Source organism: Artemia franciscana, chromosome 8 (genome assembly GCF_032884065.1).
Source record: "Artemia franciscana chromosome 8, ASM3288406v1, whole genome shotgun sequence".
NCBI lineage: Eukaryota > Metazoa > Arthropoda > Branchiopoda > Anostraca > Artemiidae > Artemia > Artemia franciscana.
The window spans coordinates 10,563,461-10,585,692 of NC_088870.1; the positions used below are offsets into that span (position 1 = coordinate 10,563,461).

The 22,232-nt window shown below is 34.3% G+C and overlaps 1 protein-coding gene across 1 annotated transcript in view; it reads left to right on the forward strand.

Annotated features, from left to right (window-relative positions):
- The first annotated feature begins 767 nt into the window (after positions 1 to 767).
- LOC136029967 (all trans-polyprenyl-diphosphate synthase PDSS2-like) overlaps positions 768 to 22,232 on the forward strand; it is a 51,892-nt gene continuing 30,427 nt past the window's right edge. The window contains exons 1-2 of the mRNA XM_065708531.1: positions 768 to 898; positions 10,486 to 10,777. Coding sequence (XP_065564603.1) covers positions 10,488 to 10,777 — 290 coding nt within the window. The 5' untranslated portion in view covers positions 768 to 898; positions 10,486 to 10,487. The remainder of the gene's footprint in view (positions 899 to 10,485; positions 10,778 to 22,232) is intronic.

A 22,232-nucleotide genomic window follows, 5' to 3' on the forward strand; every position in this document is an offset into this window, starting at 1 on the left:
ATAAAACAAAATATAAGCTTTGTTCTAGGCTATTTAAAAAAAGCTGAATTAATATGCTTTTTTTCTAATTAGCTTTATTGATGTTACAATCTAATTTTTGGTAATAAATCAACATAAAAAAAGGTAAACACTGAAAAACATTGAATTTTTGTAGTTTGCCCAGGGTGTGCCCAGTTAAGTAAAGGGTTGATGGTAAAGCGCATTGTAAAGGATATTCAGAAAACATAAGCTCTTTATATTAATGTACTTTTAACATTGATTTTTAACATATTAAATCGGACGCAAATAAATTGTCTAACATAACCTCCTATGATAATTATCGTGTTAACATGCAAATTTTGTGTCCAATTTTTAAATGCGACATTTCACCAGAAAAATCGTATATATGGAAACTCAGTGTTTAGTGCAAAATGTTTTAAGATAGTTTAGGAAAGAGCAGACACTAGCAATTCCCTATTATTTGAAAGCTTGAGTGAATTTTTTCGTCTTCTATTTAAATTTTTCACTCCGTCTTCGCCATTATTTTTCAGGCGTTGTTAACTAGACGGATAAGTGATAAATTATCATTTCTTCATATTAATGCAGTTTTTTGCTCTTTTTTAAGTAAAAGATTTTAATATAAGATAAAATGCTTAAAAGTAAATCAAAAATGCGTAAAGAGGGAGCGGTCATCTGGCCAAGATCCAACTTCATAGATGGCGCTTTTCTGTATAATTTTAGCTTCACCAGAGGCAATCTGTGACAGACAAATTTTGAGGGTGTTTCGTGGAAATCGTTCTAGCGGCCAAGTTTAGATTTGACAACACTGTCATTAAAGCAAATTATTTTAAAATGTATCCCCACTAGTTTTGAGTCTCATATATATGTGCTGTTTGAAGGGGGTTTCAGTATTAGAAAGGTACGTAAATCAATAGCTAAAACGTCTATTTGACCATTTTTGGTACAATCCCTGATTAGATTTTTATAACTCTTGGAACGTAGTTGGGTTAGCTGTTAGCCTATATATTTAGTCTGCTTGATTTCATTAGATCTCTGACTTAGGGACAAAGCGAATATGCTACTTGGTGTCTTCTAAGTACAATCCTAGAAATTGGGCAGTTGGGAAGGAAACTTGCAAAGAGAACAATTCTTGGTAGGCTACTTGTGTCTTATAGCCACCACACTCAAGAGGTGCAAGTTGGGTAAATTCTAATCAAATATACCCAAGTATGATGAATGTAAAATATTTATGTAAAAAAATGGTAAAATTCTAGTTATTTGACTTCTTGCTATCTCAGAGAGGGTTAAGGTCTAGAAAATGAAACTTTGAGGGATGAATCTACAGACTAAAGTATGTCCCAGGAAGGTATTTTGAAGCAACTACCTCCCCTACTTCTCCCTCTAGATGGCCCTGACCTTTAAAAATATGTGTGTTATAAAAGTGAAACCTTGCAAAATAGATCTTCTGCTTAATTGAAGAATAACAAAATTGTTTTCAGCTTCATAAGTTTGCTGAATTCTATTTTATAAGGTTTTAAAGTTAGCCTATGCAAATACATTTCTTAAATTTAGAAAGAAAAAAAACAACATTGATATGGCTCACAATTCTACTCAAATAACAGGAATTGCATTTTCAGAACTAAAGGCAGAGAAAAAGCAAGTAGTAACTGAAAATTAAGGAAAAATGTTGTTTTGTCAAAATTTCAATAGGTATAGACTTGTTATGTAGGCAAATTTCAGGGCCCTCTAGAGGGAGAAGGAGTAGAGGTGGGTACTTTAAAATGCCTTCCCAGGACATAGGCTACTTTAACCTGTAGACCCATCCATAAAAGTTTCATTTTCCTAACTTAAACCCTTTCTGAGATAGCAAGAAGTCTTTTAACTAGAATTTTACCAAAAAGATTATTGAAACTACAACAGAGAATTGTGGAAATAAGGCCCCCAGAATGCCTTGTTTTAAATATGTAACCTAAACTTACCCAACTGAAATACAAAATAAATGTTTAATTAAAATGTAACTACTATGTAGTTCCCTGAAAAAGCTAATTTAAAGATCAGGAAAACCAGTTTTTGTCTCATTTTCACATTGTATATGGTGGCTTTAAGACACAAATACCCAATTCTCACTTCATAATATGCAGAGAAGTTGAAATTAACAGGTTTTGAATACAGTGAACTTAATTGTTACCCCAAACCCAACCCATATTCAAATATATATCCCAAATTTCACATTTCCAATATGTTATACCATTTCTTGACTTCATCAGTACTGATTAATTTATGGGAACATGGGCTGAAACAAAAGTTGTGTTGTGTTTCAAAAAGTATTTGGACAGTATGAAGTTAGAAAATATTTCTCACTTCATAATATACAGAATAATTATACCTAACACATTTTGCATACAGACCTACTATACCTCAGCCCCAACCCCTAAATATGCAAATATGTAGCCCAAATTTGTTTCTAAAGTATATTTTCATCATATTTTGTGATATTTCACTAGGATTAGTCAGAAAAATAGGTTCTACTTAGATGAAGAACTTAACATAGAAGCTATAACTGAACAGTACCATAATTTGGCCCATATGTTTACAAAGTATTGGTTGGTTGGTGGTAAAATATTTTTTTTTACCTGTATTCAAAACATGTTAATTGCATTTTTTTTTGCATATTATGGAGCAAGAATTGTTTTCTTTATCTGTTTCCTTCTCAACAGCCCCAATTATTTGTTTATGCTAACCTTTGTGTGTCAATACAAATGAATGTTATATTTGTTTTCAAGATGAAATTCTGTTTCCAAAGGTATATCTATTTCCTAGCAAGTTAATCAGAAAATTTATCCAAAAAAAGTAATATATGGCAAGTTTTATGTGATTCTTGTCAATGGGCAAACTGTTTTATTGATGTATTGAAAATCACAACACACATCTTAAGAACACATAATAAGGGTGAAATTTACTCTAATTTTAGAACTCTGAAAGAGATTTACTTTAATAGGAAAAAAACAAGGAAATATGATTCATTGATATTTAGTGCATATCATGAAGTAAGACTTTCATCATTTTTTGGTTAGTTTCTTTAATAGTCTTGATCTATATGAGAACATTAAAGGGAACTGGTAATGAAGTGTAACAACCAAACTAGCTTATAAAAATGAGCAGAAGATTGACAATCTAAAAATATCTCTGTTTTTGTTCTAGCATGTCTTCTTCTGGAGAGCTGCTATTTTTAACCTTTACTATACAAAATTCCATTTGTAAAATTTTTATAACAGGTGGATAAAGCCTATAATTCTAAATAGAAATACAATTATGATAATCAATATAATAAACTAAGAATATACAAAATTATGAATAAAAAATAAAATAACAAACAAAACAATGGTAAATTACATGAAATTCCATTATCCAGCAAAATCAGGAAATATCCTGTCAAGTTGCTGGTCAGTGATGATGGGGAGCCATTGACTCAATTGCATCCCTTTCTGTCTTTCATTGTTTAATGGACCAACTCTTGTCAATAGTAATCTTAAAGGCATCAATGGAGGGAGCAGTGACTGCAATATGAGGAAGATTGTTCCAATAGGCAATCACTCTGTTAGAGAAGTGGTGGTGTTGGACTCTTGGATCTGCCCTCTTCTGGGACAACTTTTTGCTATGCCCCCTTGTCCTGAAGGATTCATCAAACTAAAAGGACTTTTGACAAAAGGAGTCAGCATTCAAAAGCTTGTAAGGCATGATGATATTACCTCTTTAATGTCTGTACACAAGCACTGGGAGATGTAACTTATTCAGTTGAGATAGGTAGTCAAGATTCTTATATTCATTAACAGTTTTTGTTGTCCATCTTTTGACATATGCTATTTCCTGCTGATCATCATTGTTCAGAGGTGTCCCAAATCTCTCCCAACTGCTGAAGAGTCAGTCATTTGTCTTAAGTTGTCCTTCCAGTCATATGGTGCTGCCATCTTATATTCATTCTCCCAGAGTGTGCCAATTTGCATTTGAATGCTAAATTTAAGCTTCCACTTACAGGTCTTCCAGCATTTAAGCTCTTGTAACTAGATTAGAAAAATCTAAAAGCCTTATGTCAACTGAAGTATCATGATCTAGCAACTCAGTGCTATAGTCATAAGCATATATAACATTTGTCTGCTAAGCACCCAGATCTGAAGCCATGTTGGCTGTCTGTGAACAGTTTTTTGTCAATTATATGTTTTATAATTGTGGCACTCACAATTCCTTCAAAAACTTTACCAACTGTTGAGGTGATGCTAATGGGCGGGTAATTGGTGACTTTATTCCTACTTCCATCCTTTTGGACAGGAGTAATATTTGTATTTTGCCAATTTTGAGGAACCTGTTTGGTATCTAGAGACTTTTGGAACAGTTTTTATAAGAGAGGGGCAAATTCTGAATGGGCCTCTTTCAAGGTCCAAGGGTGAACTCCATCAGGAGTTATTTATTTATATAACATATAACAGACTTATTTGGATTCAATCATTTGAGCCATATCTCTACATCCATAGGTTTGATGGTGATAATTTTCATAGGCTTCTCAAAATTGGTCTCCATCATTTCTGACTGGGGAGTATTATCTGGAGGTATGAAAACTGACGTGAACTGCTTTTTCAAGGCTTCAGCTGTATCTCCAGGATTGGTTACAGTATTCTTATTAAGTGAGAGGTCTGTTTTTATTCTTCTTAAAATTCCAAGCCTTCTGAAGTCTTTTTTGGCTTTGCAACAATTCTCCATCTGTAGGTCATTATGATTCAGGAATAAGTCTTGCTATTGTATTTATTAACTACTTGCAAAATAAGGAAGGAAAGGGCATTTTGTTTTTGAATAGACTCTTCTTCTTAGTGTGTCTCTGAATGTCTGGACTTTCAAACTGGGGTTGATCAGATTATTCAAAGAGCTACTGGCCAGCTGGTCTGCTACCTCATTATATTTGGTGCCCTGGTGGCTAGAGATATTCTCAAACTTGATATCAATAGGGTTATTTTGGAGACTGATTGATAGATCTCTGATTGACCTCAGGTCTATGTTCATGGTACTCCAATGGATATTATCTATAACCTGAAGGGCACTTTTGGAATCTGAGAGCAATACTACTCTTTTGGAAGTTGGTGGATTGATGTTGACAACTTTTAAACTTCTTTTATGGCTGACAGCTCTGTAGTGAGGACGAAAGAATTATCAGGAAGTCTGGTTTTTGTATTCAATGAATAAATCAGACAAACAGTTGTAGAGGCATATTTGTTGACTTTTACCAAGCCATCAGTATATATTGGATATTACTTTTGAGAATTGTGCTCTTATGATCCCATTCATTTGTGCCTCCTTGTGGCAATGGCATCAAAAGTCTTCTATACATGTCCAAATTGAAAATATTTATAGCAGCCAAATTTCTGTGTATTGTGGAGCAAAACAGGGCTCAGTGTAAAGTCCCGCAATATTTAACAATGCCATCCCCAGTGCAACCCACAGAATACTGCATTTTTTTTTATCAAGCCATCTATTGATGCAAGTCACCTTTTGTATGCAGATGACATTCTTCTGCTCTCTGATAATTTGCAATCACTGCAAACTTCTGTGAACAGCCTTTGTACCGGGTTGTCTGACATCAGGCTGTCAGTTGCTTCTGCTAAAACTGAATTTCTCGTTTTTGGTCATCATCACCCTCCAAATTCAAAAATTCTGGCCTGCCTTGATTAAATTTTTGCCAGTGTGCTTCTCAAGTACCTTGGACTTCATTTGGGACCTTGGTTCAAGCAACAAGGTCACTAACAATAAATGCATTGAAAGAGAAGTTGAGAAAGTCCTATGGATGTTTCTCTAGAGTTAAAGGTCAATTTGACAAAAAAAAACGCTTGGTTGGCTTTATAACTCATTTTTTGCTCCCCATGTATTTTTTCTGGTGCCATTATGGAAGTTTTTTACCTTGTCTGAACGTCAACAAATTTGGTCTGTCTTTTTCAAATTTTGTAAGTATTTTCTTTGTGTTCCTATTTGGTCCTGTAACAGCTATATCTCCAAACATCACAGAATTTTTGAGATTTGTGATAAGATGGATATTTTAGAAGCCACAGACAGTAATCTGAGTCAGTTTTGGGTTGTTGTTAGTGCGTTTTTTAGTGTTTGTGGTGATGGGTGTTTTTATTATGTGTATTTCTTTTCCACATTCCTCTAAGTGCATTTTTGAATGCATAGAGGGCTCAAATAAATTATTATTATTAGCCTACTATATTGAGTCTTGATTCAGAGTTAATACTGCAAATACCTCTTTTTGGATATAATCTCATTCATACAGTATGACTGCGAATCCAGTAAAGACAACTGTGATTCCCTATGGTCTTTTTTCGAAATAATTTCATAACTATACTTGAACCTGAAAATAGTTCTCCATGAACTTGATTATATTACTTGACCTACTTATTTCTTGTTCAGCAACTTGACCAAGTAAGACCTATTTTTTGTTGCTGAGATATTATCTGTGATAGCTATGTCAAAGAAATTAGTTTGGAAAAATTGAACTTCTTAAATTGTGCTCAAAAAGCTGGAAACAAGAGTGATGAGACAAGTTGTAAAACATGCAAGTTTTTTATGAAGGACAATATAATCAAGGCTAAGGGGATACTATGGTCTTGTGCTCACTACACCAATAGAGAGTCAATTAAAAAAGTGGTAAAGACAATATTAACGAAATGGTAAAGGTACTTGAACTTTGTGAGCAATGTAACGTTGAGCTGCCAGTCTTTGTGATAGTTAAACCTGACGAAGTCCCTATCCGTCTTGGTGAGATAGCAGCATTAGTCACCAGAAAAGTTACAGAGCTTTGTTATAAGCTAGACCATTTCATGAATAATGACCCTCCTTCTCTCTCAATTGTTCCTACAGCTACTGAAACAAAGCTATCATATGCAATGGTACTCAAGAATTTACCATCTGACCTCACAAAGTCAGATTTCAGGAAAGACTTTTTGTAAAAAAATTGTGGCAGAGAGTGGTCTAAGATTATTGAAGTTCAGCCCAGAAAAGATAATTGGCGAGTTGTTACAGCTAGCAAGGTTCATGCACAAACTTTTGTCAGGGTTTTTCAGAACAGCAACAAGTCTCTTTCTGCAACAAAGCCCCTCTCACCTTGATATTGGTTAATTTGTCCCAAGCAATATAAATAACAATGTACTTTGTGCAATGACTCCGAAATGTGTCTGTGCAAAACAGATTGGTAATATCCGCTCGTTTCAAATGAAATTCGAAACCAAAATTGACTTTTGAATCCCATAAAAAATCTCCTAGTCATAGACTATGAGAATATCAAAGTTGCTGAGTATCTCACCTTCCCGGTGAGATGTTTCAAGTGTCAAGCCTATGGGCATATATCCAGCAGCTGCAAAAATTAAGGTATTTGCACAGTCTGCAGTGACCATGGTCATTCAAGTTCCAAAATATCTCCTTGTCAAATGCCCAAGAAATGTGCATTGTCCAAATCACAGGATCACCCCTTATACAACTTCAAATGTCCAGCTGCTCAAGGACTTTTATGTAAAGTTAAGTCAGCATAATGGCTCGAGCCTTAAGTCTCTTGTCATGGAATGTCAATGGCAAAGTGGTTGACAAAGGCCTAGTCCTCTCTGAACTTTTAAGTACAAATGATATAATTTTTCTGCAAGAATATTTTTTATCTGATTAAAGAAAAAATCTACTCAGCATCTCCCAGAATTCTTATCTCTTATTTCATGCAGAAAAAATGAACAATTGCCATGGCTGACCTTCAGGCGCATTAGCACAATCATTCACAATTTCCCATCAATCTCCTTGAGTTGAATGACCATTTCATTGCTGCTGAATTTTCGGACCTAATCTATATAAACGTTTACCTGCCAACTAATTACTGCTCTTTGCAATCAGAGAATAAGTTCATAAATGCTTGCAAAAGGCTAGCAAGTTTTATGAAGATAGTTTCAAAGTGCCCAAATGCTCGACTTTTGATTGCAGGAGACTTTAATCGTGAATTAACAGACAGTTCATTGCCAAGAACTCAACTCCTTCTGAATTCCCTCCCCCCTTCCTACTCAATTACTGCCAAAACAGAAACTTTCACGTTTATTGGTGTCCTGTCAGCAACTTTTAACCTTGATCATTTTATTGCATCTTTCCCCTGTGAAATGGTTGAGGTAACCAGTGATGGCTTTTATTCAGATCACCTTCCAATAAAGCTGGAAATTAATGCTTCATTCAATGCCTCTAAACAACCAGATAAAAAGTAGTTTTATATAAAAGACTTGAAAAAAGTTAACCGTTTATTGGTTTACACGTTTATTGGTGTCCTGTCAGCAACTTTTAACCTTGATCATTTTATTGCACCTTTTCCCTGTGAAATGGTTGAGGTAATCAGTGATGGCTTTTATTCAGATCACCTTCCAATAAAGCTGGAATTTAATGCTTCATTCAATGCCTCTAAACAACCAGATAAAAAGTAGTTTTATATAAAAGACTTGAAAAAAGTTAACCGTGAGAGGTTTCGTTTTGAATGCAACAGAATATTAAATGATGTTAAGGTGCCCTGTTCATTTGCTGTGCACCCACTTAGGCCTTAGTGCAAAAAATAGCCATCAGAATCACCGCCTATCTAACAGTAATTAACCATGCATTAAAGTGTGCGTGCAAGCGTGTTAGGAAAGGCTCTCAAGTGCAGGGTTGGTAAAAAAAACTCTTCCCTTATGTCCACATGCGAGTCTTCTAGAATTTGATTGAATATTTGGAAGGATTTGGAAGGCAGCCGAAGTCTGGGACTGTTAATGGTTTGCGACTACGTTCTGAACGTTTTTTTTGCTAAAGTGTTTAGAAAATATAAGGCTGATCTTATTGAGAGAACACTCATGAAATTGTAGAGAACCCTTCAAAGCTCTAGAAAAAAAATTGAACGCCCTTGTGAACACATTTGTGCAAATAACATTACTGAGATTGAGTGAATAAACTATTATAAGCATGAGTTTTCTTCTCCCAATCCTGCTCTTGAATCAAAATTTGAAAAAGAATTAAGTGCTTGTCTCAATCAACCCGCACCTTCAACATTTATAATCAAGCCAAGTGATGCATCGTTTTATTGTAAAAAACTAAAGAGAATAAATTCCGCAGGAGTTGATTGAATTACTGTCAGACATTTTGATTATGAAAGTGTTTTTCTGTTTAATCATTTTTCTCTGCTTTTTCAATTGTCTATTGAAAACGGAGTTGTTCCTTATCAATTTACAGTTGGTCAAATAACCCCTATCCCAAAAAAGGCAAAAAGGTAAGTTTTTGTGTAGTAAAATGCCTTCTGTTTATGTTGAAGTTAAAATAAATGAAATAAATGTATAAGTTGGAGTTAAAAGGGGATCTTCCCTTTTTGATATTTTGAAAGGAGTCTGTCAAGATGGCCTTACCTTGACTTTATTTAATAACTCTGTTTTACATGCCCAAAACTCTGTTAATTTAGTTGTATTTACCATGGATGTAATTTGTCATTACCGGTAGTGACTTTTGCAGATGACGTTTTGAATTTAACCTGTACTTTTAAATGCGTTTCATCAGCTTTATAATGAATATAAAGATATTGGGCTTCATTTCAATGTAGAAAAAACTGCTGTTGTAGCTTTCAATTTTAAAGAGACAAATCGCCCTATTTTTTATCTTTAGCTAATGCTCAAGTCCCCCTTTCTCAAAAATAGTTTACCTTGGAATGCCTATTGAAAAAAAAACTGAAAGAAACTGTGAAATTATCCCTTGAATATTTGAATTGCTTATTCTTCTAATATTATTATTATTACTATCTAATAGTAATATAGTAATATACTATATTACTAGTAGTAATATAATATTACTACTATTACATTACTAGTATAATATTACTACTATAATATTACTATCTAATATTAAACACATGGATAAATTAAATCTTGCAAAAATGAGAGCAAAACAGGGCTCAGTGTTAAGCTATCAGTGGAATGCTCACAATAAATGAGGCGACTCATATAAATGATCAGTGTTTTTGTAGCTATTGGATTTGTCGCCCTTATATTCGTTTTTCAATTAAAAAATAGAAGAACATATACTCTTTTGTGAGTATTTGAAAATCTACTGAATCCAATTATAAGCTCCAGAAAGATACTTGTTTTAGCTACCATTTAAACATCATATGATTGTTTTCACATTAGTGAATTGCTGAGTTTTGCAGCCGAATCCCAATTGTATAAAGTAGGGTATTGTGCAGAGCATATCTGCACAAATGCTCCAATTATGAGATTGGTCTGAAAGGACCATAAAATATTTTTTTTTTCGAGTTTATGGCTTGTAGAGGAACATTTATCATATCTAATATCTTCCCCACTAGTCCTTGCAGGACTAGCTCCTGCAAGGACCTAGTCCATGTGCTGTATCATGTTGATGTATAGACAATTAATTATTTACCCTAAAGTAGGATTGTTTTCAGATTTGTCTAAACATGCATTCTTGTTTCAGAGATGAATCATCAAGTCAAACTTCTTGCCCGAATTTTAAAGCCAAAAGCTTCTATTTTGCTTCCTAGGGGGACAATTCACCAACTTTCTCAATTCACAAATTTTCTACAAGGATTTCGAAGCCCCAATGCTAAAACAGATTGGAATAAAGCTATACTGGATGCAGAAAAAGTTGTAGGATACACTACATCTTACCTGAATTTACGATTTTTATTAAGTGATGAAATGTCGAATATTGCTTACCATTTAAGGTCACTTGTGGGAAGTGGTCACCCTTTGCTGAAAACAGCCAAGTAAGTCCTGCTTTTTTATTTACAACATATATACTAAAAGTGCAATGCAATATTTATATCTTAAATTGTATTAAGACCAAGTCACAATGAGAGTTACGTTGTGTCAAGGTTCAGCTGACACTAGCAATCAGCTAATCAATTTAGACTGAGTTTTTAAATGCTGAGGTTGTATCCAGGACCTGCCAATGAATAACAAACCAGGAATTAGCCATATATATATACTCAAATTACAGCATTCCTTTTACCAGCTAGTTCCCATTTTATCCGTGCTTTTTTCAGCATTTATTCATAGGTTTTTGGTAATTTTTATTTTTCTGGGGGGGGGGGGTTAGTGATTACTAGTAGGTAGCTCAATGAAATCACCTACTTTGGGGCAATTTAAAATTGCCCCTCACTATTGTATTTACCTTAAATTACCCAGTATTACCCTTACTATTGTGTTTACCGTAGATTACCCAATATTGTGGTACTACTCAAATTATAGCACTTTTTACTTGCCAGCTACCAAGTTATTGGTGCTTTTATCAGCATTTATTAGTAAATTGATGGTAGCTTTGGTCAATGGTAGGAAGTAGACTGATGAAAGCATTTACTTTAGGGCATAATAGCATGTATTTGGGGCATAAAAGCATCTACTTTTGAGCAATTTAGAATTGCCCCATAATCTTATTTTTCATTATAAATTACCCAATATTACCATATTATTCAAATTACCGCATTTATTTCGAGCTGCTACCGATTTACTGGTGTTATCTCATTGACATTTTTATCAGCATTAATTTAAAAAAACTTTCCACAAAACAAGTTTTTCAAAGAAAAGTAAAGAGCTCCATTAAGGAAAAAATGAGCAGAAATAAAGTCAAATAATCTTCCAAGCCTAAAACAACCACAAATCACTATCAATAAATCCCCAGGTCTTCTCAAGATCAGAACATGTTTTGCGCTTTACTGAAAAATAGCAAATGACATTGGATTGTCAGTTTAATTGAAATATACTGATAATCATTCCCTAAATGTTTAATAATTTTTATTCATTATGCAAAAAAAGTGAAAACATTTAAAACAAGGCATAGGGGCTATCATCCCTACTCATATTAATTTTTGCTCGTTTTGAGTTTCACTTGGCTATTTATTTTAGTTTCTGTTCGTTTTGAGTTTTATTTATTTATTAATAGTGATTTGTTGTAGTTTTATGCTTGGAACATTATTTGACTTATTTTGCTCATATTTGGCTTAATGGAGCTCTTCACTTTTCTTTGAAAACCTTGTTTTGCAGAATTTTTTTTTAATTAGTTTTTGTTCGTTTTTTGTTGACATAGTTTTTTTTTGGTTTTTAAGTTAGTTTTGTTCGTTTTTTGTTTCACGGAAAAAAATATTTTACATCTTTTTAGTTTTTTTTTCTACAAGAATCCATAGTTTGGAATGTAATTTGTATGTTGGAGAAACTTTTCAACAATTTAAATCTTGATGCAAACAGTATTTTTAATTTAATTTTATAACTCCTGAAGTTGGCTTAAAAAATAAAATTTAATGTTATTCCCAAAAGATTCTATCTATGCTCTTTGACAACCTGGATCCACTTACACTCTTTTTATTTATTCAAAATGTAAGAGCAGAAGTAGCCCCAAAAGTTTCAACTTAATACCCCAGTCGTTCTCGATGTATTGCTGAGGTGTCTTATTGGCAACCTTGAACACAATGCCTTTTGATTTAGTATAAAGCAACATTTATTTTTAAAGCATAATGGGTCAGTTGCATAATTTTGGGGGTTGAGATGCCCAATATCCTTAAAGAGGTAGTTACTGGATCAATGTACTATGCTGAACAAAGTGGCTGTCTCGAAATTTTAACTGGATTTGTTTTGACAATGAATGGGCTTGAGAGAAGGGCTTCTCGCCCTCCAATCTCTTTTTACTCTTAAAAAGAGCACCAGAACTTTTAATTTTGAATCGAATTAGCTCCTTTAAAAGTTTCAATGATATTTCTTGCTATTACAGAAGGGTGCTACCTATGATATTGCTTATATACTCCATGCATGGAGTTTTGAAAACCTCCATGCATACAATTTTTTCGGTTAATTAAAACTCCTCCCAAAAATTTCCTAAAACTTTCACCTTAATACCCTTAGCGTCATTAGTTACAGTAACTATAGCGGTAGTATTAAAGGTATTCACATAGTGCCATCTGGCTAGTTCAAAATCCTCCGCAGTTTACCCGTAAAGTGTAACTTAATTACATAAGTTGTTCTTCATATATTGCTTTGTCACCTTTTTGAAAGTCAACATGCTCATATTTTGTTTTGATTTAGTTCAACATCTGCCTAAATATTCCTTAAAAGCTTCACCTTAATACCCTTAGTATGCGCAGTAGCAATGGTTGTAGCAGCATTAGTAGCAGTATGCGCATAGCACCATTTTTTTCTTCAACATCCCCTTGAACACACGCTGAAAGTTTCAGCTTAATAACATCAACCATTCCTGAAGCATTTCTTATGCGTCCGCTTGACAACCTGTGTGAGCGTAGTGTGTTTCAAATTAGATTCCATACACTTCCTATAAATCCCAATTTTTAGCCTTAATATACTTCATTTTAGTAGCAGTAGTAGTTAGTAGTAGTAGAATTAATTTTAGTAGCCTAAGCTTTAGTTGCAATAGTTATAATACTACTACTGCTACTAACACCTCACTGCAGCACCACGTCGCCTAAGGCCAACACAGCTATACATGCTCCTCCTCCATCCCTCAATCTATGCAAAGCCTCCCTCTTTACGCTTTCTTAGGAAGTTCCCATTTCCTTTAAATCTTTCCTTATGACATACTCCCACCCCAACTGCTGAAGACCTGCTTTCCGTTTAGCCCTAGGCGGCTGGCCAAAAAGTACAGTATTTGGCCATCTGTCATCCTTCATCCACAGAACGCGCCATGGTCATCTCAACCTTTCTCTCATTTTCGACCTAGAAAGCGAGATTGAACCACACTTTTCGTACAGCCTATTGTTCAAAATGCAGTCAGTCAGCTGGGTATCCAGAAAAATCTGTAGGCAATTTCTCTGGAAAACATCTAGCAAATATTCATCCGCTTTTCGGAGCACCCATGCTCCAGAGCCATATTTGACCACTGTCATCACTGTAGCTTCCTATTATTCCAAACCTTTTTAACTTGGAAAAAACACCCTGAGTCTTGGCTATTCTACTCTTAACGTCTTCACTGCTCTCAAAATCTTTACTATTAATACTACCAAGGTGCTCACCTGATCAATCTTTTCGCTATCCAAAGTTATTCCTAGCCATAGTGGCTTAGTCTTCTTAACATTTATTTTCAAGCCTTTTCTAGCACCTTGAAATCGCAAAATCTGTAGAAGTTCATTCATTTTGCTCATACTGTCATCTAGGATGCTTAAATCATCAGCATAATCTAAGTCCAGGAGAGTTTTTCCTCCTCATTTGATTCCGTGGTCTGTCATTGTCTTTTCTGCACTCCTTAAGACAAAGTCCATCAAAATGATGCACAATTCTATATAATAGAACGTAACCTTGCTTAACTCCTGATTTAATACAAAACCAGCTGCCAACCTCATTTCCTGCCTTAACCGCAGCAGTATTATTCTCGTACATAGCATAATCACTTTAATGTATTTGTCTGGTATACCATACAAGGATAAGACCTTTCCTAAAGCTCTTCTATCAGCAGAATCGAATGCTTGCTCATAATCTTTAAAACTGACGAGCAAAGGTGTTTGATAACTCATTCACTTTTCAATTATTAGCCTAAGTGTGAAAATTTGATCGACACGTCCTCTACCTTTTCGAAAACCGCGCTAGTTTTTCTCTTAAATCTTTGTCTACAGCATCTCTCAGTCTAAAAGTTTTAATTTGCTTCCTACAGAGATCAGACTAATGTTTTATAATTACGACACTCACCCTTATCTCGTTTCTTATACAGTAGTATAATTACTGTTTTCCCAAAATCGCTAGGTACCTCCCCTTTTTCAAAAATCATATTCATAATCTTCAGTAACTTATTTCTAACCTCAGAGCCGCCATATTTAAGAAACTCATTTACCACACTATCAGCCCCCGGAGTCTTATTTTTTGTTTAATCCTTTTAGTATTGTCGCCAATTTTTCCTCACAAAACAAATCTTTCTCTACATCCACGGTATCATAAACTGTTTTGTTTTCCTCTATATCTTTTCCTGCAACTCTATCTCGGTTTGGCATATTCTCAAAATGTTTTGCCCATCTCTCTTTAACACTTTCCTTATCACTAATTTTAGCCCCGTTCCTATTTTAACCCGGGCAAGCCTAGATTGACTATTCCCTCTCAATTTATTAACATGCCAGTATAATATTTTACTAGTATGCCATCTAGCTGCATCTTTCAGATTCTCGGCAATTTTATCCATGGTCTCCACTTCATACCTCCTTTGTTCATATTTTAATGCTTTCTCCATTTTCTTTACATTAGCTTTGTTTTCATATGATCTATCACTCAGATAATTCTTCTATAATTCTTCTATAATTCTTCTATAATTCTTCGGTTTATACTACTCTGATCTAAACATAAACGTTATATACTCTAAACTTTTTAGTTATAAAATGATAATAGTAAGAGTAGTAGTAGTATGAGTAGATACAGTAGCAATAGGATGCAACTGTTTTCTTTTGGTTTGTTCAACATCCTTCACAATAACCCCTTGTTAGTTTCAAATTCACACACTAAAGTATTCCTAATAAATTACTGTTACACCGTTTTGACAACCTGCATACAGACGGCATTTTGTGATTCAGTTCACCTTTTTCGCCTCAAAATTCCTTGAAAATTTCATCTTAATACCCTTAGGCATAGTTATAATAGTAGTCACAGTAGTAGTATTAATAGTGCTAGTATTAGTATTGAATAACGCAGTACTACCAGCAGCAGTAGTGTTTACATATTGCCTTTTGGTCAGTCGAACATTTCTCTCATCAAGTCTTGGAAGTTTCAACTTACTACAATTAGCCATTGCTATGACATTGCTTATATGTCCTTTTGATAACCTGTATGTTCATATACTTCTTGGAATTTTCATCTCGATGCTCTTAGCGTCTCTTGATTTAGTTCAAATTTCCCCTCAATATTGTAGATGGAGTAGTGTGGTAGTTGTAGTGGTGGTAGTTGTAGTATTGATAGCATGCAAATATTACCTTTTTGATCTTCTCCCCTATCAATCCCTGAATTTTCCAAATTAATATATTTAGTTATACCTGTGTTACACCCTTTTGACAATCCATATTCACATAATCTGTTTTGATTTATTTCAATTCTTCCCTCAATATTCTTTAAAAGGCTCACCTGAATGCCCTTATTCTTCTTGGAAAGTAAAGCTCTAGCGTGTATGCATTTCTCAATAACATATAGTATGTGTAAACAATGAACGAATGGTCTAACTTGCAGCACTTGTCCTGAGGACTGTGGGGGGGGGGGGTGGCTAACATTCCCAAAGACAAAACTAATGGACTTTTCAACAATGCTGAACAAAATAGCTCTCTTAAAATTTTGATTGGATATGTTTTAAGGAACGATAGGCTGGGGAGCTGATCGCCCTTCATTCACTCTTGACTCTTAAAAGGGACCCTAAAAAACTTCCGACCTCCAATCAAATGAGCTCCATTCGATCCAAAGTTCGTATGACCACCCATTCCATAAGAACCTTATATACCCTAAAGATATATGATTTTTGGACTATTGGTGACAAATTGGCTATCTCATAATTTGAATTGAATGCGTTTTGGGAAAAGAGACATTATGTTTGACTCTTAAAAGGGAATTAGAACTATACAATTCTAGTTAAAGGGGCATCTTCTAAAGTTCACACGACCAGCCCCTTCCATAAAAACTTATATGCCCGTGGGGCATAACTTTCAACCCTACCCCCAGACTCTGGGAGATTCTATCAACCCCAAAAGCCTTATAATATGGCCTTTGGGCTATTTTTGAGCAAATGCCTATCTCAAGGTCCCAGATCACTTTGACTCTTAAATAAGGCACTAGAACATCTGATATCCAATCCAATGAGCCCCCTCTGTAATTCATACGACCACCCTTTCCATGAAAATCTTATATGCCCTTGGGGCGTAACTTACAACCCTTCAATTCACTCTAAGAGTTCAAAGAGTGAAGAGCTAAACAAGTTTTCAATTGAATCAGATAAAGTCCTTGCTGAAATTTGATGAACTTGCGTGAAAAACCAAGCTCCTATTACAAACGTGAGTACTTTGGGGTGGCAAATTGGAACATCTCGTTGTTGAAGTTTGTTACCTGACGTGCCCCCCTCGCGACTGCTCATCGTAAAATGGCAAAATACAAACCGTTTGATCTTGTCCTAGCTTCATTTCAGGGATACCCCTTATGGCCATCAGTAGTTATCAAAACCACCGAAGACCAGAAAAATCAAGCTAGATTTCTAGTCTTTTGCTATGGTACCCACTCTGAGCGTAATATAGCTGAAGTACATATCCGCAACTGGAATGACCACTTTAAAGAAGTTTTTACAAGGACAGATAAAGATGTAAATAAGGCTTTTGAAGAGCAGCGCTTATTCCCTGATATTTTCTAGACTCTGAAAATCCACTAATCACTACCCACTACAACTAGAGCAATATCCAACCTAGCGCTGTCAACTCTGACTTCTGCGGCAGTACCAACTTTAAAGGAAATGATAAATGGAGCTCAAGAGGAAATAATGAACACTAAGCCCAATCTAATGAATGACATTTCTCGTGTCGTCTCAGACACAATGAAAGATCGCCGCGCTTCGGAAATTATCAGCAAAGATATTGTGAACGAAGTTTATAATTCTATTTCCCTTGAATATAATGTCAATTTTGAAAAAAAATTGAAATAACCCTTCCAAGACTTTATAATACAGTGAACATGCTTGAAAATAAAATTTCAAAAATAGACAAGGTTGACCAACTTGAGCAGGATACCTTACTTGATACCCTGATTTTCTGTAGTGTGTAACTAAACCCAAGTGTGGAATTGATGGATAATCTTAATGAAGTAATAACACAAATAATGGGCTTGCAAGATTTCAAATAAAATGGACCTCTTAAAGGCTAATCGATTACGTATGCCTGCTACTCAAACTGAAAATGTGAAAATTAGCTCAGTTTTGATAAAGTTTTCTAGCTTGACTATTGCTCGAAAAGTGTCTTGAGCAAAAAGTAAGTTGGCTAAGTCGGGTGTGTTTGTGCCTGAAAACCTAACTAAAAAGCGTCGCGATCTATTAAACGCGGCTCGTAACCCCTTTGGCCCAAGAAGTGTTTGGTCTGATTATGGACCATTTTTAGCTAAAGTTCCGGGTGAAACTCGTTTGCGTAGAATAAATTACCTGCATGAATGTATTAGTATGTGACTTGTTAATATTCTTCTTTATTTGTTTTAATTTGTTTGTTTATTTTTATTTGTTTATTTGTCTTTATTTTAAGCAATTACTTTGTCATTTCGTTTTGTTTCATTCCATGCTTCATTCCAGCACACTTGGCACTTCGGGAAATGGTGAATCAGAGCTTCGATTAAATTTAGAAAATTCGTTTGAGGGAGTAATGTTATGGCTTGATGCTAATTATCTTACCCCTAATTTTTATAAGTCCAGTTTTGATATTTTTGCGTCTTTCTCAGATTTATCCCCAGTTATCTGAAATTCCCCAGTCAAATGGAATAATTCATAGATTTAAAGATCGATATGTTCGTTTTTTAGGCGTTCTTGTTGATGAAAACTTGTCTTTCAAACGTCACATTGATTTGATCAAAATGAAGATAACGCAGGACTCTTGGTATTTTAAGGAAACTTAAACATACTTTATGTTATAAAGAAATATAATTATAAAAGTAAATAAATAGATTTATAAAATCTATTTATCTAGATTTATAAAATCTATAAAATAATTATAAAAATTAAAATAAATAGAATTATAAAAGAAATATAAAGAAACATAAACATCCCTGGACAAATCTATAAATCCTTTTTCACTGCTTGATCCAATCTTACGTTTCATACTGTCCGATAGTATGGATGTCAACCTTTCCTTCATTGTTCAAACCACTTTCTAAGGTTTACAATAAAGCTAGAAACCACACTAAGGAAACTAATCGCTCTGGAGTTAACCTATTGCTTGATCTCGAGTCACTGTATATTCTTCCATGTCCATGCTTTACATTTTCTCAGCTTCTTGGTGACCTCCCCCATCCCCCAAGTGTTCCGCCATCTTTTACCTCTGATCAGAATAGGTATAATCTTTGCAATACCAAATCCAATTCAAGTTCCTTTTACTCCTTGTGTAAGGTCAGATTTTAATCCTTTATTTGCGAGTCATATTGTGTGAAATAAGTTTCCCGAATCAGCTCGAAGGCGCCACTCATTCGGTTTGTTCAAAAAACTGTTAAAAATTCTTTGGCTTCTTAGAAGTTATTTTATCTATTTTTTTTATATGTATATTATTATTATTTTATTGGAGTCTATTTAATCTACTAATCCACTAAATTAATTGAGTCTATTCAATCTATTTAGTTTTGTTTTCTATAGTTTTATTTTATTTATATTTTCTTTTCTACTCCTTTTTGCTCTTCTCTCTGTGATTAAGTAATTATTTTAATTTTTTTTCTGAGTAAATGACTCGTTTGTCTTCTCCCTACTTTGGGAATATAATTGGGAATATAGCCTTTGGGGGGAATAGTAAAATGTAATATTGTATGTGTATTTCATGATGAATAAATCTTATCTTATGTGCCGAGGGCTGGAGGGGGGGGGGTGTAATCTTCAAATACATAACTTCCAAGTGTTTCAACTACGATGAAAAAAAAATGAAAAATTGCTCTAAAAAAAAATTACCGTAAATTACCAAATATTACCATGATACTCAAATTACAGGGCTTATTACGACGCGGCTACTATTTTAACGGTACTATCAAACAGTTCGTGGTAACGAACTGTAGTAAGGAGCGACCCGCCTCAATAGTTACCGAAACTCTAAAAAATGAAATTTTGATACCAATAGTTACATCAAATGAATTACATTTTAATGCTGATTTTAAATATATAAGTTTCATCAAGATCAGTTATACCCATCAAAAGTTACGAGCCTGAGAAAATTTGCCTCATTTTAGAAAATAGGGGGAAACACCCCTTAAAAGTGATACGATTTTAACGAAAATCACACCATCAGATCCAGCGTATCAGAGAACCTTATTGTAGAAGTTTTGACCTCCTATCTACAAAAATATGGAATTTTGCATTTTTTGCTAGAAGACATATCACGGTTATCTATGTTTTTACGGTTATTACGTGTTTATTTGTTTGTTTTTTTGTTTTTGTTTTTTTTTCCCAGGGGTGATCGTATCGACTGAGTGGTCCTAGAATGTTGAGAGAGGGCTCATTCTAACGGAAATTAAAAGTTCTAGTGCCCTTTTTAAGTGAACCAAAAAATTGGAGGGTACCTAGACCCCCTCCCACGCTCATTTTTTCCCAAAAGTCACCGGATCAAAATTCTGAGATAGCCATTTTATTCACCATAGTCGAAAAACCTAATAACTATGTATTTAGGGACGACTTACTCCCCCGCAATTCCTCTGGGAGGGGGTGCAAGTTACAAACTTTACCTGTGTACACTCATAGTAATGGTTACTGGGAAGTGTACAGACGTTTTCAGGGGGATTTTTTGGTTAAGGGGGGAGATTTGAGGGGGGGGTTACGTGGGAGGATATTTCCATGGAGAAACTTCCCATATATATATATATATATATATATATATATATATATATATATATATATATATATATATATATATATATTTATATATTTATTCACAGGTGGGACACAGGGACACAACTACAATGGCGCGTAACTAATATGGCGCGAAAAAAGCTAAAAAAAGAAAAAACCAAAAAAGAAAAAACTTAAAAAAAGGAAAAAAATAAAAAAGGTAAAAAACTAAAAAGAAAAAAACACCGGGACACAAATGACGACCGGGACACAGGGAATATAAATGACGACCGGGACACAGGGACACAACTACAACGGGGACGCCGGGGGGCACAGGGGGATATATAAATGACGACGGGGACACAGGGAATGTTCGATTAGCAATCACCATCAATAAAGCTCAAGGGCAATCATTAGAATAATGAGGTATAGATCTGAATACGGATTGTTTTTCCCATGGACAGTTATATATTGCATGTTCAAGAGTCGGTAAACCCGACAATCTATTTATATGCACAGACAATGGGACAGCGAAGAATGTTGTATATTCGCAAGTTTTACGTAGTTAAAAACATATATATATATATATATATATATATATATATATATATATATATATATATATATATATATATATATATATATATATATATATATATATATATATATATATATATATATATATATATATATATGTATATATATATATATATATATATATATATATATATAATATATATATATATATATATATACATATATATATATATATATATATATATCTATATTCACAGGTGGGACACAACTAATATGGCGCGTAACGACTTACGCGCGCGGGGGGGTTTGGGGTTGGGGCAGGAAGCGCCCCCACCAACTAGGTGTTGGGGTGGCGCCAAGCGCCACCCCAACAGCTAGTACACAATAAAAACACACGAATATAGAAGTTCGTTACGTAAGTTAATTCTTAAGTTAAGTATATTTTTTACCAATGAAAACCTTTGTAAAAAATTAAAAGTTCTAGTTGTTTTTTTAAGTAATCAAAAACTTTGAGGGCAACTAGGCCTCCTCCCTCGCTCCTTTTTTCTCAAAATCTTCTGATTAATTGCAATTAATTAATATGCAAAATTCGTTTTAATTATTTATGTGCGGAGAGCCAAGATCAAAACATGCATTAATTCAAAAACGTCCAGAAATTAAATAAAAAAAAGTTTTTTAAATGAAAGTAAGGAGCAACATTAAAACTTAAAACGAAAAGAAATTACTCCGTATATGAAAGGGGCTTTTCCTCCTCAACGCCCCGCTCTTTACGCTAAAGTTTCTTACTGTTTTAAAAATAGAGTTAAGAGAAAGAGTCAAACTTTAGCGTAAAGAGCGAGGCGTTTACGCCTCGCTCTTTACGCTTCACTTACGCCTCGTTTAGTAATTTGATATTACTAATGTCTTTAGCAGCGTTTATAACTTATCGGTAGTTTTAGTGATTGCTCGTAAGTTTTTCCGTGGAAGCATCTTCTTTGAGGCAGTAAAAATCAAGTAAAAAAAAAAATTAAACATAGAGTTTGGGAATTTTCATAATTTTCCATCTGCATGTATGCCCTCCCCCTCTCCCCAAATTTCGAAAAATCCCTTTTTTTTGTTGCAAAATGCCTTTATTGTACTTTCATTGAAAAAAGCCAGAAAATCCGACACCGAATTAAAAAAAAAAACGGCTACAA